Source organism: Kazachstania africana, chromosome 8 (assembly GCF_000304475.1).
Source record: "Kazachstania africana CBS 2517 chromosome 8, complete genome".
Lineage (NCBI taxonomy): Eukaryota > Fungi > Ascomycota > Saccharomycetes > Saccharomycetales > Saccharomycetaceae > Kazachstania > Kazachstania africana.
The window spans coordinates 411907-428544 of NC_018947.1; the positions used below are offsets into that span (position 1 = coordinate 411907).

The window sequence follows — 16638 nt, forward strand, 5'->3', positions numbered from 1 at the left end:
GCAATCGGAGCTCCAAAACCGATTCGGCTGACCTCTCGGCTTCGCGTCGTTGTGAAAAACAAAAAAAAAATTGAGAGAAAGACAAATTTTTAAGATCTGACGAACCATTTTTTGAGTGTTTTGGAGATGTTGATGGGACAGTCAGTCTCGTCTAATGCTGCTAGTTGGTCCATGGTGGTGTCTTCAATGGTTGAGATAGTTGTGTCCTCGTATCCCTGGAAAAAAAAATTGAAAAGAGCGTCTTGGTGTCGTGTTGATTGGACCATATCTCTTGTCTCCAGGTAATTCGTTTCCCAATCGATCATTTCGAATTCCACAGGGTTATCTAGTCTGTTTTCGAATAAGGGAAGTTGGTCATCGCAAAATGGGTCTTCAAATTCCACGTTGGGGTCTATACTGGTCCCCTTGAGTCGTGTTTCGTAGACCTTTTCCAGTTTTCTTGCGTAGAGTTTCTCTGCATCGTTATATTTGTCTTCCAAGGTCGGGACCATACTTGTATCGTCGAGACGAGTCTCTGTCGGATCGCCTATAATGTCGTATGATACTGTCTTCTCGATCAATTTTGGGAGTATCGACTTGTTGGTTTCTCTTCTCTTGAAGACTTTACCATCGGCTGGTTTATATTCAATATCAAATTTTGTAATCATATCTAGAATACTCTCACCCAACATGTATGCATGGTGACCTTCCTTCTTCATCAAAGTGACGGCATTTTCAATGCTTCTATCGGTCACCACATGTGGGTATCGTTTCTCACTCTCAGAAAATGATATTACAAGATCGTCTGTTGTTTCTTCTCCTTCCTCCCGTGGTTCAAGACCCAGTAATTCTCTCTTTGATATACTTCTCTTGTGTATATTCGGTAATACAGCAAACCACAGTAATTTACGCACATGTTGTCTAACAACTAATTCCAAAATTTTCATTGTTTTATTCGACATTTTTAAAGGCGTTCGATAGTAACTCATGGGTCTAAACTTATCATTTTGTTGAAGTTGTCTCACGACGTTACTCTTACGATATATACGATTCCAACGTTTCTCCCACTGTTTAATAGAAATCAAAGAATCTTCATTCTCTTGAAATTCATCAGGTGCACTTGCTTCAATTAAAATATCAGAAATCTTATTACTCAAGTAATCTTCTAATTCAATATAATTTTCATCCATTTCATATGCAATTGGATATTTTGATCTATCCCATAGACCAATGTATCGCATGTTTTTCAAAAATACTAAATTCTTCTTTAATACAAGATAATAGTTCAAAATTTCCATCTTACTCTTACCAGGAAGTTTCATACACCAATCATCAAGCCTATGTATCGAGAATCTCGAAATCAGTTGAAAAAATAATCTTTTCTCTTTACCACTCCAATACGTCCCCATTTCAAATGGTTTCTTACCGTACATCACTCTACGTCTAAATTTTACATCATTCAAAATCATCTCATCAAACTGGATAGAACTCGACTTGTGTCTCTCCAAATTCGTTTCCACTTGTTTCTCCAAGTACCTGACGCTACTCTTGTAATGAATACGTGATCCACGGATTTCATAGTCTTTGTTGATCTTACCATCAACACGATAAAATTCAATGATCTCCCTGTTCAAAAGCCCCAGGTACTTCCTCACGATAATGTCATTGTCCGTGTACTTCTTGAGTCTCACCACTTTGGCCCGATTGGTTTTCGTCGTCATCTTTACCTTCTATTCCAATTCGAAGTGGATGTTAATCTCATCGCAAGCTAAATTTTTCAATTCAATATTAAATCTCGAAGAACATCAAATTTCGCTATACAGCAATAAGAGAGGCAGCCACGATGAGCCCCCATTGGTTATCGACTGCTTGACGTGAGATTGGCTAACCAGCAGCCAACAGATTCAGAGGGTTCATCCCGAGTTTCGAGATCTACAGAGTCTAAAATTGTGGGGGGAAATTCACAGCAGCCTTTTCAGAAGCAGTGCAACTCAACAGTAACGTCAACTAGACCACATTCCCAGCCAAATTGAGGCGAGATATACCTCATACTTGGTAGAATTACATTCGCTAGATAGTAGGAAAATGCTGTTACCCGGTCGCTATTAGTTAATATCAGTTTGACAATGTTGGATTTGAAAGTATATGGAAGGCTAGTAGTGATACACTGAAAGTCAGACACTACTTTTGAAAAACGAAGTGGATGGTTTGCTGATATACCGTCAATGATCAAACGCAGATGCCTGTTGCAAACAGCTAGGAGCCTCAATTGTCGGAAAGAGACTCTACGGTACGTTTTTGCACGCCGTTACTATTCGGTTGATCCACCAACCATATCGTCAAGGGGCAAGAAACTGAGGCCTGAAAAACCTAATATTGTTATTCTGGATCCGAAACAGATAGGACACTCTTCGAAACATCCTCATCCTCATCACAACAGGGGCCAGCAGAACTCGATCTTGGAAGGATTTGATTTTGAATTTAACTCAATCTCAGAACCTTTATTGTTCTCGAAAAAGGCAAGTAAGAATGTAAGTCACCCTCAGGAGGATCACCAAGACTTGATTCAAAGGGAGACCGAAAAATTACTGAATTTTGAAACAAAATTGAACGAACATCAGTTCTTAGAATCAATCGAGTCGTTCAAGCCTGTGAGTAAAGTCAACGATGCCACTCATCTTCTAATAGATACAAACACTTACAATGACCTGAAATCAAACTTATCAGATTCCTTTACGTGGAAACAGCTTTACTCATATATTAAGTTCAAATCAAATCTTAAAAGTAAATTACAACATATGGTCAAGATCGATCTGATTAATAAAATATTTTTCGAAATTTGGAATTGTAAGATTTCTGAATCTAGTGACAACCAATCAGTGACAAGTCCCACTTCAAGTGATTTGGTTACTTTAAGGATCAAGTTAAGTGAAAGAGGAGCAAAATTGTTGATATTGACAGATAATGGTAAAATTTTGAAAAATTTAACCAGATTAAAACAAAAAGTTAAGAATAATATGAAAAATTCAAACCTTTCCATTGAGCTAAATTTGTCACAATACGAACTATTGATCACAAGTAATGAATCAATCTCAAAATTTATTGAAATTTCTATCAATAACATTTTGAAAAATATAATAGTAACTAATTGGGATTTTCCATCAATCAAAATCGAAAACTTTGAAAAATGTTTGGATCTTATTACCAAGATTTGTGCGGTTGACATAGATCTAGAGAAAAATGAAATTGCTGCCTTTGGTATGAAACGTATACAACTTGCCACGAGATTGGTAAATTGGGTCATTTCAAATGATACTCTGAATAAAATGGAAAGATTAGAAGATTGGTCCTCAAAAAATGACAGAAAATGGTTTCCTTTCAATGATGTGGACTCATTAAATTGGTTTGCAAAAAATGAAACTTGGGGAAGATTGCAAACTGTAATACCAATAAATTCCTCCAAAAAACTCATAGAATCACTCAATATGGTAAGTGAAGATAAAATTGATAGATTATACGAATTCTTTACAGTAGCAAATGATGACAAGTATCAGTCAAAATTAAATTTCTCCAAGGATTCAATATTTAATAACGTAAGCATATCACTGGGTACTTTAATTCAAAATGTTTCGGGAGAGAAACATATTTTCCAATCAAAACTGCCACAAATAACCTCCAAATTACTTGACCTACCATTATATGATAAAAATATCCCTACAGTAGATCAATTATTCTCGGTAGATAGTCATGACTACTACTTAGAACTATCGTTTGCTCCTCCAATCACCGACGAATTCACCTCGCATTTACCCCCAATAAAACTATGGTTAGAATTAGATGAGTTTAACAACACAATTCCATCTTCAATCCAATGTTTTATGCACCTTTTAAATAAGGAAGCACTCATTCAGACGTCGCACTTACCTCACGATTATAAAATCACCGTAGATAAAATTAGTAGCTTATTACCGCTGACATCAGTGGGTAACAAGAGTACTTTGATCGATCAACATGGTATCAAAGTATTTATCGATAAGTTCAGGTTTTTGACCATCAAGAACTTCAAATCCACTAGCCAACTGAATGTAAATCTGGTGATTGACGATAAGCCAATAAACATTGATTATAACTTCATTACATTGAATCATTATAGAATTTTGAGGTTAAAATACATGGACAAATACCTCTTACAATTTTCCGAAAATAATGGCGGTAAACTAGGTGGTAGATCAGCACAAATCGATTTCCTTTTGGATGCTAAAAATAATGAAATGAGTCGTAAAGATTTTGGTATTTTCGTAAGAGATATTTTCAGATTTTGAAGAATCATTAGCTTTTAATCCAAGCTTCATGTAAATATTTAGAAAAAAAAGTCTTGCAGATGCAAAATGAATAGACAATTAGTGATTTTAAAACTGTTTATTTAAAACTGTCTATGAATATATACTTCATATATGCAGAAGAATATGATTGTTTATCTAATATACAAAATCAAATTTATTTTGATGGAATTGCTTATTTTTTTCGATTTGATTTGAAATTGAATGTTTTATTTAATGCATTCTTCATCTTTTGCGCAGTGCTATCACTTCTTTGTCTGTTATTGTTAATTGGTGATTGTTCTTCATCAGCATCATCTTTGGGAGAACTCAACTGACCCAGTGCCTGCAACCTTCTCCGTCTTTCAAACTCGGTTTCTGGCTCCTCCTCTTCACTAGAGCCGCTGTAAGATTCATCTTCGTCAGGATAATTATCAGGGTCTTCACTATCGCTTGGCTCTTCATTTTCAGTCTCATCATCTGTGTATTCAGCATTTTCTATATTATAGACAGGTGTTGGGGGCCTTCGAATACCAGAACTTCCGCCTAATTTCGTCCTTGAAATACCATCATTACTATGCTGACTACTAGTGGAACTACGTTGAGTTGCAGTGGAATCAGAATGACTTCTTAGACCAATCGCGGCCAATGCTTTATTAACAATATTATCAGCACCATCGGTTTGATCACCGGTAGTCTTCTTACCATGTTGATTAATCTTGTATCTTCTTATAACTTCACCATCCTCATTTTCAATTATCAATTCATTATTCATTTTATAAGCATGATATTTCGCCTTTCTCTTGGGCCTGCTGCTGTCAACCCTTTTAAATTCTTCACGAACTTTCTTTTTTGGAAGGATTTTACCTTCAATTAAAGAGTGAACTCTGGAAACAGACGTTGGTGTTAATATCCTCTTAAGCCCATTTAGAGAAGATTCACCGCTTCTTGTAATTTGTTCATCACCGGAATAAATATCTATACTTTCAGAATGACTATCTCCAATTTCTTCTTCCTCATCCTTCGGTTCACGAGCTAAATGTGCATGGTCAATAACTTCTCCGTGTTTATTTTCAACTATTATCTGATCACCCTCTTGGTATACTACCCTACCTTCATTCTCCTCATTCTGTATTTCTTTATGTCTTTGTTCTTCCAAAGAAGTTAGAGAAGTATCATCAGAACCCTTGTTTGAATTTTTCTGTTGCTTCTCTAAATCGTAATAATCACGCTCTGCAGATTCACTGGAATTTTGCTCTGAAGGGGAAGATCCTTCATGTTGAACGTCTCTTATTCCAACTTCCTCTGTTTCTGAATCAAACATTGGATAAGAAGGTAATTCTTCAACACTAGCTTCTTCTGGAACATGAGGCGGAATTTCTTCTTCAGTGACCTCACTCTCTCCCGGTCTATTCGAAGAACTCAATGCAAAAGTGGCAGCACGTGCTTCCTTCTCACGTTGTAGTCTTTCTCTACCCAGATCGTTTAATTCATCATCATATTCGAAGAAATTACGACTTCTTGATCTTACATGGTTCCTTATTTTTTTTATTCCCTTTCTTTGCTTACTCTTTTTCTTTCTTCTAGTCATACCACCTGCATGTCTTACTGGAACACCACTTGTTTCTATAGTACTAGATCTTGACATACTAATATCTTTATTTTCAGTATTAATCGATGATGCATTCGTATCAACTCTTTGTAAGGAGAATGAACGTCCCGATTTATCCAAGGATGGTAATCTTTGTAACCATGAAGTTTTTCCACCACCACCCGTAGTAGTACGTGTGGTGAAAGTCTTTGTTAAAGTTATAGTATTCAAATGACGACCTAAAGTGATAATTGCCACGGATGACCCATGAACAATGATAGAAGTGATAATGAAGAAACAAACCATGGGCCAAACACATGCGATCAACTGGTAATGCTTTGTACCTGGCGAAGGAAGTTCTTTCAAAGGAGTTGGAAGATCACTGACAGTGGCTTCTAACTCTGATCTTGCCAGAATGGCAGCAAAAACAGCACCTACACCAATAGGACCAAAATGGCCTACGAATATTGCTTCTCTCCAAGATTTAATATCTGGAATGACTGGTTTTAATAACAAAACCGCCGGTATTCTACGTAAGAAGATCACAATAATTGCCAAAACGATTAGTCTCCACACGTTACAACCAATTGCCCCATTATTAAATTGAGACCATGGGATAATTGCGCCGAAATAAACGAAATAAGCATAGTTTAATAATAAGTCAATGACAGTGGAGACTTTGCTCTCCTCAGTTTTATTTGAAAACCAACCATCCCAAGCAAAAGTAGCGCCCGCAGCGAATGAAACTAATAAATCGTCAACACCAAGAATGGAACCAAATCCAGCACAGCAAAAGGATAACACCACATAAAACGCTAAGAATGATTCTCTATCTATGATATTTTTTTCTTCTGCAAATTTAATTGCTCTCTTGCCGACATACCCAATGAAGACACCTAATATACAACCAAAGACACATTCATAAAGTAATGTAACACAGATCCAGTCCTTAACAATCTCACCCGCATTACCCCAGTGGATAATTAAATTCATTGAAAGATACAAAAAGGGAAATGCCATACCATCATTACAGCCGGATTCAGCAGAAAGCAAATTCCTTAAATGACCCGGCACCCTCTGAGCAAATTTACCTGACACGACAGATTGAGCCAGGATAGGATCTGTAGCCGTTATACAGGCTGAAACTAACAAACTATCGGAAAAGTTCAAACCTGGTATAATAATCCAAATAAACAGCCCGATAATTAGCCATCCGGTGGTCATGACTGGTATCAGTAACATGGTAACAGAAAGCCAGTGCTTTAACATATATTTTCTAGGTAACTCGACTGCTACAGCAAAAATTTGTAAACATAATACAATACGAGTAATTTCCAGCGTTATATCGTCAGAATTCCCCCATTTTAACGGATTAAACCAATCTAAACAAACTGGGCCCACAATTAAACCAAATAACGCCGCTACCATGGATTCACCTATGTACAGTTTCTCTTTAACGAACAATGAAACCAAAGAAAAAACAGATGAGAATACACCAACGCAGGCGTACGCTACATGTGCCTTGGAGACATTGATTTGTTCCCAAACGGCCATAATCCAATGTTATGTTCAGTAATATCTGTATTAACTCCTATCTAGTACTGCAAAGCTATATATTACACTTGAATATGTTACGTTGTCCATTCAAACTACTTGTGTCGAATAGGAAAGTCCAAAAATTTCATGTACCTTCGGAATAATCATCGATTAACAAAAATAATATTTAATCCGAGAGCTGCTTTGTGGTCACGTGCCGCTTTACTGTTTTAGCAGTCTAATGCGAATTTTATATGAAATATATGCAAAATCGTGATGAGTCTAGTGTTTCATCCGCTACGTAGTGGATGGGGAGATTGTATTTGATAAGGGCCTGTTCCAGAAAGCTGGCGAGTATGTCATGGGACCGCAGGTGAATTCCGATGAGGCATTGAATCTTGACTGCCGGTGTTTTTTGAAAATGGCTTCTTATGGTTGTGAGACACTTCAGAAAGGGGTCTATCAAATATTCGTTGTATATTACGTCCATGGCCAGTATGTATATGGTGTTAATTCCTTCGAAGTGCGCCTGCAAGACATTAGTATCGAAATTCTCCCAATCCAATGCTGCTATTTCTAAACGGAGACCGTCAACACGATCCTCAACATTATTCTGTTGTGTGTATTCTTCTACTTCATCGATGTTCAATGCATGCGATACGCATTTGCGTCTATTCAATTGCTCCAGATTTCTTCTAATATTCGATTTTAATCTGGGTATGATACCCTTCTGATCCGTGCAGATATAGGTATCGGCATAGTTGCCTAGAGTTACCGGTAATATACCTGCTATACCAGTCCCCATCTCAATCACACCAATCTTGTCTCGACCACCAATATTACTCCCTAGCAGAGGAGGCACTCGGATTGTGCCAGACGTATTTCCTTCCACCGTCGATACATCCATTGGAGTTCTCAATGGTTCTGCAGCACTACTATAGAGTAGCCATTTCAAGAAGAATGGAGTTGTTGACCAAACAACGTATCCCGTAGTTGAGTTGGCATTATCTTTGGAGGAATAAAGGCTAGTGATTGATTGCTCGATATTCAACGTATAACTATCGAGCTTTGCAGAACTCTGCGCTATATGACCATTTTGCTTAGTTTTCCTTTTCCTTTTCATCTTGGTAGTCACCTTCAGTTGTTCAGGAGGATCTATATCAATAATAAGCTCTCTCTTCTCTCTGTCTTCTATCCCCAGATCCTGCTTCAAATTATCAAAATTCTTCTCTAATTCCGTGTATCGATCAAACACATGATCAAAAATAGTGTCCTCACCAAGTTTCACCAACTGAAATACCATAATTGGGCTCTAGAATGCACTTCTTTATCACAGCGTTCCTTTGGTTACACTGTAATTTTTCAAACTCATCTCATCGCTTGAAAAAATATGAATATTAAGTTACGATTATATATGTTTGTACACTAATACAAAATGGCGTCATGGGTTTCTTATAATTACACCGTTCTGATCAGCCCATTCTCTTATTGTCGTTTCGTCAAGATACTCCGTAAATTTGTCCAAGTCGACCAGCTCATTGAATAATTCATGGAATGTCAGTGGTTGGAAACGATATATTTTCTCTAATAAATGAGACTGTCTAATCAGTTCGCTTAAATGGTCAAAAATTTCATGTTTGTTGGTGAAATTCTTAGATGTTGCAAATTCTATGGATTCTACTAATTGGGATTTTTGTCTCGATGGTTTTAAGCCAAGTTCTCTGGATTTTTCTCTCAATTCCTTCATTGATTGTGAAAAAGTCAACTGACTACAGTGCAATTCATGCTGAGTTTCATTGATTTGCACGTTATCTGGAGCCAGTTCAAAATATACAGGTTTACTATCATTGGCAGCTTCATCTTCAGAGTCTGAAATTACTATATCAGTATCATTTGTATCATTCAGTATTTGATTCTTTATTGCTTCAAAACTTTCTCTGTAAACAGATTGAGGCAAGTGGCATCGAAGAACGTTGCGGGAACTACCCCCTTGAGTAGAAGCCGACGTCACAATAGAAGTCATCGTAGCGTACCTCGTTGCAGGGACTTGAACGCTGGCCTGAGTCATCGACTCTTGTTTTAACGGCGATATCAGGCTTTTTACAACATTGAATGACTCAGTCGAGATATCAATAAGATCTCTTTGTGGCGACGTTCCAGGAGTTTGGAAATATGTGACGGCATCTCCCCCATTATTATCCTTCCTTAAATCTGGGATATTGTCCATTATAAAGTCATCTCCACTAATTTCAATGGGTGTTCCACTCTCACCCTGACTGTCAGGGATAATCAAATCATCAGCATTCACAAACCCCGATGTTTTGACTGGAGAAGCTTGTGTAATTATCAGATCTTCATCATCTTCGTCCTTTTTCACAGGAGAAACTTGCGTAATTATTATATCTTCATCTACTTCGTCTTTTTTCGCTGGAGATACTTGGGTAATTATCAAGTCCTCACTGTCAGAAGAACCTTCAATATCTGATATTATCGTAGTCGGTTCGGCAGCGGCTTCAATATCTTCAGTTTTGCCTTGGTGTTCTGGTTCAATAGATCCTTGCGAACTACTCTCAACGACAGTATTATCTTCCAACACTTGGGATAACGATAGAATGTTAAGTGATGGCGTATCAAACTCATTTCTCCGTTCAGCATCGATCCGTTCATTTTCTTCTCTACCTATCTCAGATACTAGTCTACTGGGACCAGCTTGAGAAGCAGACCATAATGTGTGATGTCCGTACTCGTTTCCATAAAGATGCTCATACACTACTTTGAACTCTTCTGAATCACTTCTTGGAAATTTTTCTAACAATCGCACTTTGATTATCTCCCATTCTTCTGCATTATAAGTATCATATCTCTGCAATGTGCTTCCCTTTTTTCCAGACACTGCTATATCCTTATCTATCGATTTTATCATGTCTTTGACTTTTCCATACTTACCAGAAAGTTGCTTTAACAGGTTATGGGCTCTTGGTTTAGGACAGCCATCTGTCTTTTTAGTCACTCTCTTAGTTGATCTTTTCGCTACTCGATTAACTAAGGGCTGACTGCTCTTCTTTTTGGGAGATTTCAGTGGTGAATGACTAAATTTACCGAGTTTAGCTTTCATTGCCCTCTCATGATCAATGTCATCCAGCTTCCCCTGTATCTGAGTATTAATGAAAATATCAGGCTCAACTTCCCTCTCAGGTGACACCACAACATTTTCCTGAGTACTCTCTTCATCAGAAGACAACTCCAGATCAGGAACTTGGGTACCAGCTAGTGTCTTCTTTGGAACGCCGTCATCATCTTTCGCCACACTATCAATAAAGTTCTCATCCTCATCAATCAGCAGAAGATTCCGCTGTGCCCTATGAATATCCATATCAGAAATGTACTAGCAACTGCAACCAAAGAGACGGGACTCTCTCAAATTGTCATTTGTTGCAATTTTATTGTATCCACTCACCTCATCTCTCAAATTTGTATGTATTTAGATAAGACGCGTTACGCGATATTAGCTTCAAATTGAAATGTTAAGCAACAATCTTCAATATACATATGTACATATCTATAAAAGGCCTGTATTATATGAGCTGTGTATCCAGCATCTTGCTTTTCATGCAATCAGACTCGTCGATTATCTGTAATTTGATCAAATCTCCCCAGAAAACCGCAATTTTATCGCTACAATACTTTAAATAATCAAAAGTATCTATACTGACGCCTTCGATGATGTGGTCTTCAACATCATCGTTGAAACTTGCATCTGGATCCTCTTTGATAATGTATTTTTCACCGTTGGTGCCCTCAAATATAATTTCTGTATCTTTTTCTTCCAGCACACCACTTTGTAGAACACCCCAAAGACTCCAGAATATTTGGACTGTGGCCCTCCACTTGATTATCAAATTATAGTAGTATTTGACCTCGTGATCGATGTTGCTACTGGAACTACTACTGCTGCTGCCACCACGAAGGTGAGAAACGTAGGAGTACAGAAAATTGAGAATTTGTTCCTTCGTTGGATATTCACTTGTGAGCGTTCTATGAGGTTCTTTCCCCGTGTAATTGTACATCCACTCACTCAAATGGTTGGCTAGATCGTATGCAGCAGGATTGGCACCTGCGTATTCGAAATCAATGACTACTAATTTAGAGTCCTGACTTCTTTCTTGTTTTGGGGGATTGATAATTCTATCGAGATGAACGTTAGAATTTGATGGAAAAAGTGAGGATGCTGTCGTTTTCGTGGAAGATACAGAACTTTTATCATCTTCGATTTCTACGACGGGGGCACTGAACAGTAAATTACCGTATTGTGCATCGTTATGACAAAACACCATTTTAGAATCGTAAAAATTAGATTTTAATAACCAATCATAATATCTCTTTACCACTTTTTTAAAGAATTCCCAATCTTGACAATGAAATACTTTCTTAATATTTTCATCATTATGGACCCACTGCTTGCTATCAAGGATATTCACCCAATTATTAATCTTTTTCCAACACACTGGTCCATCTTCAATTTCTGCTTTCAGTAATGGAACACCGTTGTGTAATTCTTTCATTCTTCTTGCGATACGTTGAGATGTTTTCCAATCTCTTAGATCCTGGAAAGTCAATGTCGTAGAGTTCTCAAGAAATTGTTCGAATCTGCCATTTGTGAAGCATCCAAACAATGAAGGTCCAATGTTACGAACCGATAATCTAGCCAAAATTTCTAATTCATAGTCCCTATCAATGATAAGATCATTATTGGAACCATAAATTCTTAATAACAACGATGGAAGTTTTGGATACTCGATTTTAAAGATCGCATTTGTCATTGCACCCGATATCTTAATCAATTTCAACCTATCTAAGATTAAATTTTGTCTATTATGCCATCTAGGTATCTTTAAAGCTTGAATAACGTTCCATATATCATTTCTCAAATAATCTTCCGGTAATGTGGCATCCAACGATGCCTTAACAAAGGGAACCTCGATGTAATCATTAGACTTATGAGTATTCTCATTGGCGATTTTCAAACTTGTCAGATTCGGTAATTCATCAGCCTTATTATCAATTTGGTCCAATTCACCAGTGGGTAACGTATTCACCACTGAGCCAGAGTGCACTTCTGTCAGTGCATCTGATACCACTAAACCTGGGGAAAGATACTCCTCGTCATCTGTCTCTATACTGATTGTCCTAATAAGTCTCTGAGACGACCTTTTCCTCGTCAATGAAGGTCTCTTGGGACTACCAGATTTGTACTGTTTCGATATCTTCGTCTGCTCAACAGAAGAAGAGGACGACACCATTATGAATCAAACTCTTTCTATGTACAGTAATTGTCAAAACTAGTGTGCTGATAAAGCTATTTACGTCTTTATAAACTTGTTTGTAGTTCTGAAGAATGGCAAAGAAAAGATATAGTGAACGCCGGTCGTATCGTATATTGCTGCATGAATCAGCGAATAATAAAAATTCTGCATATTGGTCTACATAGGTTATATATAGTCAAGCAAGACTCATTAGGCGACATGAGAGTGAAGTACTATTTGGACTTAATCGTGGGGCTGTCTTTTCCACCGTGGGCTTTTCCATCGTCTTGAGTTGACCGTTCTTGGAAGCGTCACCTCACGCTAGTAACTTTATTGGGAAAAGAAGTTTGATCCCGTTGTGCTTTCTGAAGAGGATCTGTGAGATAAGCTGTGGAGATGTGGGATTCGATGCAGATCTGGCTATTTGTCGCTTCTGGCAAGACTGGGGTCAAGTGCCAGGAGTGAGTTCGTTTTAGAACGCCACTAGAATATCTATCATCTGCGACCTTGACGATGGATTTGTTACCGTAAAAGATTGTTCTTGATGTTGCACACGGTTGCAGATATGGCAATTGGAGGAACTTCGTAATAATCGCCTTCTTTTATCAAATTCGTCTTTTGGAAAATTCAATTAACTGCAAGATTCCACCATTTAAGACGCAGTGAAGACCGTTGGAACGACGTTATATTGTTCATATAGACGTGTATATTCAATATATATATATATGAATCTGCTGAGAGACGATTACGGTTCAGAGACTAGCGATTCAGATACTGTCAATTCAGAAAGTAGCGGTTCAGATCCCAGTTTGAAGGTCAAGAGACGCAAAGTACAGGGGAAACAGGCTCATCTACCACCGGTACCAGATTCCATTGGGGCAAAATACCATATAGAGCCCAATATCACGAAGTTCGAGCACGAAGAGATGTCGCTACAGTTCAAGATTGGGCAGTGGACAAGTTTTATCTATTTACAATGGAAACCCACAGCGAAGCAACGGATACTATTCAACGAGATCATCTCAGATTACAACCAGCTATTTAATGACAAATTTAAAACGAAGATATTGGATAGATTCGAGTTTAAACCTACTTATAGAAGCGATCTGGGTTCACCACATCCTTTACACGTCTCCCTATCAAGAAATTTAACCTTCAACAAGCAAGAACGACGAGATGAATTCATCACCACGCTCGCTGGACAAATCAAGGCCGCTCAAATCAACCCATTCCAATTACAACTTCAATCAAGACCACAGCTTTTCCAGTCACAGTTTGATGCGACAACGCTATTCCTAGTGTTACCTTTGGATCCTCATACGATAAAGAAGCAAATAACAAACTTACACGAAGTTATCAAACGAACAATGATACAGTACGCTCTTCCCAGAAACTTTCTCGAGGCTTCTCGCTCTCATGTCACCATTGCACAATTAGACAACGTTCCTCGTCGAGTAATGTCCAAAATCGACCAAATTTCGCCGTCCAAATCGTATGCAGAAGTCAGCAGCATGATCACTCCCAGCATAACGCATTTGCATCTCGACAAGAATCGGGAATCGTTCCAACTTCCATTCTGAGTTGTTGATTTTAACTCCTTTACTAGTTCGGGAAAAGTGTAAATACAAACTACAAGGACGTTTACTTAAGAGAAGATCAAGAAAAAAAAACAAGCTGAGATAAAGAAACAACTGTCAGGTCTACTCAGGCATTATCAGGCGCATAGTTGCGAACTAGTGTGATTGAATAAGAAATGGATTCTGAATTGGATTCGTGGTTGGTCAATCCGTCAGATTTGACAAAGAATGACAAATTGAACAATGTCACCAATGATGGCCCTGTATTCGATTTAAATTATGACGATATCGATTATCTGCTGACGCAGGACCTCAGAGATTTAGATATTCCAATGATACCTTCTCCTCTGATGAATGAGAATAATAGCTCGGCCAGAAACGTTAATGGATTGGCTTCACATAGTAGTAAACAATCGGTATCCCATAAAAGAGGACTTAGTGGAACCGCAATTTTTGGGTTCATGAATCACAATAAGACTCTAAGTATATCGAGCATTCAAAAAGTGGCGAATGAATTGTCGTTAGATGGCAGGAACATTAGTAAAAGTAATAGTAATAACGACGATGTAAATTTGAGTCACGTAATCTTAAAACAACAAGAAGAATTGAGAGCTGCATTGGAGAGACAGAAGGAGGTAAATAGGAAATTAGAACAACAATTGAGAGAAAATCAATTGCAACAAGAGAAATTACAAAGAGTGTTGGAGGAGCAAGAACAAAAAATAACTGTCAACTCTACATCTCCTCAAATGTTTTGTACCCCTTCATCAAAGAAGACACAGACGGCCGAAGATGTATTGATCGTCACTAGTAATTCTGCTAATGGACGTTATCAATTTCCACCACCATCAATGATTTCTCCTCCTATGTCACATACTTCGATGAATGGATCGCCGTCCAGAAGACATAACAGATCACGTAATACTCCATTGAATTTCCAATTGGATGAAGAAGCTGAAACACAACCTTTCTTTCAAGAGAAAAATAATTTGGCACCCAATGCCTTTGGACAAATCACCAAGGATAGAAACGATACAAACTTTATAGGAGCATTAAATTCTCCAGCAACTTTTTTCACTCCAGAGGAGCCCAACCCCTTCAATGATGGTAGAGTAAGGAGTTCTTCACCATTCCACTCGAAAAAATATTCACAGCATTCAACGGTATCAACAATCCCACAACAGGACACTGATAGTGAATCTCCAAATGTGATGGGGCTAGGCTTACAAATTGGTAATAGTAAAAGTATAAGAATGACAGATACGTTGAGGCCACCGCCTTTGGATATACTTCCCACAATTCCCGGTTCCAATCAGACGACACCCTTGAAATCTAAGATGCCTCAAAAATATTACTTCCAACATACCCCAGTGAAAGCAGGTTCTGGAGTGGTTACTCCACAAAAGTTGGATTATAGTGCGTCGGAAAATCATTTGGAACCGCCAGTTGAACCTGAAGTACATTCCAGTCCCATGAGGGCGAGAAGAAAGCCAACCACTTTACCACCTGGATCAATTGATAAATATATCAAAGAATTACCGGATAAGCTATTTGAATGTCTGTACAAGGATTGTCACAAGTTATTCAAGAGAAGATACAACATAAGGTCGCACATCCAAACACATTTGGAAGACAGACCTTACATTTGTGATTATGAAAATTGTAATAAAGCTTTTGTCAGAAATCATGATTTAGTGAGGCACAAGAAGTCACATGCAGCTAAGACGCACGAATGTGCATGTGGTAAGAGATTTGCCCAAGAAGAGGCGTTAAATCTTCATAAGAGTCGAATGATTTGTATAGGTGGTAAGAAATCTGATTCTATGGTTAGGAAATCACCCAATAAGAGGGAACTGTTGAGCAGGAGTCCCGTGAAAGAGAGCATAGAGAGAGATAAAGACGGGATTATTGCATCTAGGATGGAGCAAGAATTCTTGAAGTATAATAATGATAGTTTGCTGAAACCACCGATGGATTTACTGGCCTCTAATTCTGTAATTTTTTCACCCTCACCACCGTCAGCATTAAGTGACTATGGGACGCCTTGAAAGCGGCAGAAGTTGGTATGGCATATGTTATTTATTCTTTTAATGGACGGATTTTGTAAAAAATAAAAAGTGGGTATAACTACATCGAGCATGTAAAGAGCGTGCATTAAGTGTATGATTTTATGTAAATTATGTAGTTTTTGTACCTGCCCAAAGAGACAATATTTTATTTATATATTTATCGTTTTGCTCGGTGATGGGGTACTTCAGATGGAAACCGTCAAGAAGTGTATAACAATAAATAAGAGTGCAAGAAAATGAGAGTACAATGCTGTCGCAAGTGAG

General features: G+C 37.9%; 8 protein-coding genes across 8 annotated transcripts; 3 read left to right on the plus strand and 5 right to left on the minus strand.

Annotated features, from left to right (window-relative positions):
- Window positions 1-89: 89 nt before the first annotated feature.
- Window positions 90-1700, minus strand: RRN5 (Rrn5p; the record flags this gene model as incomplete). Its single annotated transcript, XM_003958712.1, has 1 exon — window positions 90-1700. The coding sequence occupies one exon, from the start codon at window positions 1698-1700 to the stop codon at window positions 90-92; it is 1611 nt and encodes a 536-aa protein (XP_003958761.1).
- A 504-nt stretch (window positions 1701-2204) lies between these two features.
- SLS1 (Sls1p) lies at window positions 2205-4301 on the plus strand (the record flags this gene model as incomplete). The annotated part of the gene is made up of 1 exon (XM_003958713.1): window positions 2205-4301. The coding sequence occupies one exon, from the start codon at window positions 2205-2207 to the stop codon at window positions 4299-4301; it is 2097 nt and encodes a 698-aa protein (XP_003958762.1).
- A 193-nt stretch (window positions 4302-4494) lies between these two features.
- On the minus strand, window positions 4495-7443 carry NHA1 (Nha1p; the record flags this gene model as incomplete). Its single annotated transcript, XM_003958714.1, has 1 exon — window positions 4495-7443. One exon carries the CDS (start codon window positions 7441-7443, stop codon window positions 4495-4497), a length of 2949 nt encoding a protein of 982 aa, XP_003958763.1.
- A 232-nt stretch (window positions 7444-7675) lies between these two features.
- On the minus strand, window positions 7676-8728 carry RKM5 (S-adenosylmethionine-dependent methyltransferase; the record flags this gene model as incomplete). The annotated part of the gene is made up of 1 exon (XM_003958715.1): window positions 7676-8728. The coding sequence occupies one exon, from the start codon at window positions 8726-8728 to the stop codon at window positions 7676-7678; it is 1053 nt and encodes a 350-aa protein (XP_003958764.1).
- A 138-nt stretch (window positions 8729-8866) lies between these two features.
- On the minus strand, window positions 8867-10798 carry SLX4 (Slx4p; the record flags this gene model as incomplete). Its single annotated transcript, XM_003958716.1, has 1 exon — window positions 8867-10798. One exon carries the CDS (start codon window positions 10796-10798, stop codon window positions 8867-8869), a length of 1932 nt encoding a protein of 643 aa, XP_003958765.1.
- Window positions 10799-11000: 202 nt separating this feature from the next.
- Window positions 11001-12725, minus strand: CKI1 (bifunctional choline kinase/ethanolamine kinase CKI1; the record flags this gene model as incomplete). Its single annotated transcript, XM_003958717.1, has 1 exon — window positions 11001-12725. The coding sequence occupies one exon, from the start codon at window positions 12723-12725 to the stop codon at window positions 11001-11003; it is 1725 nt and encodes a 574-aa protein (XP_003958766.1).
- Window positions 12726-13453: 728 nt separating this feature from the next.
- On the plus strand, window positions 13454-14308 carry USB1 (phosphoric diester hydrolase; the record flags this gene model as incomplete). Its single annotated transcript, XM_003958718.1, has 1 exon — window positions 13454-14308. One exon carries the CDS (start codon window positions 13454-13456, stop codon window positions 14306-14308), a length of 855 nt encoding a protein of 284 aa, XP_003958767.1.
- A 173-nt stretch (window positions 14309-14481) lies between these two features.
- On the plus strand, window positions 14482-16353 carry ACE2 (DNA-binding transcription factor ACE2; the record flags this gene model as incomplete). Its single annotated transcript, XM_003958719.1, has 1 exon — window positions 14482-16353. One exon carries the CDS (start codon window positions 14482-14484, stop codon window positions 16351-16353), a length of 1872 nt encoding a protein of 623 aa, XP_003958768.1.
- Window positions 16354-16638: the final 285 nt, after the last annotated feature.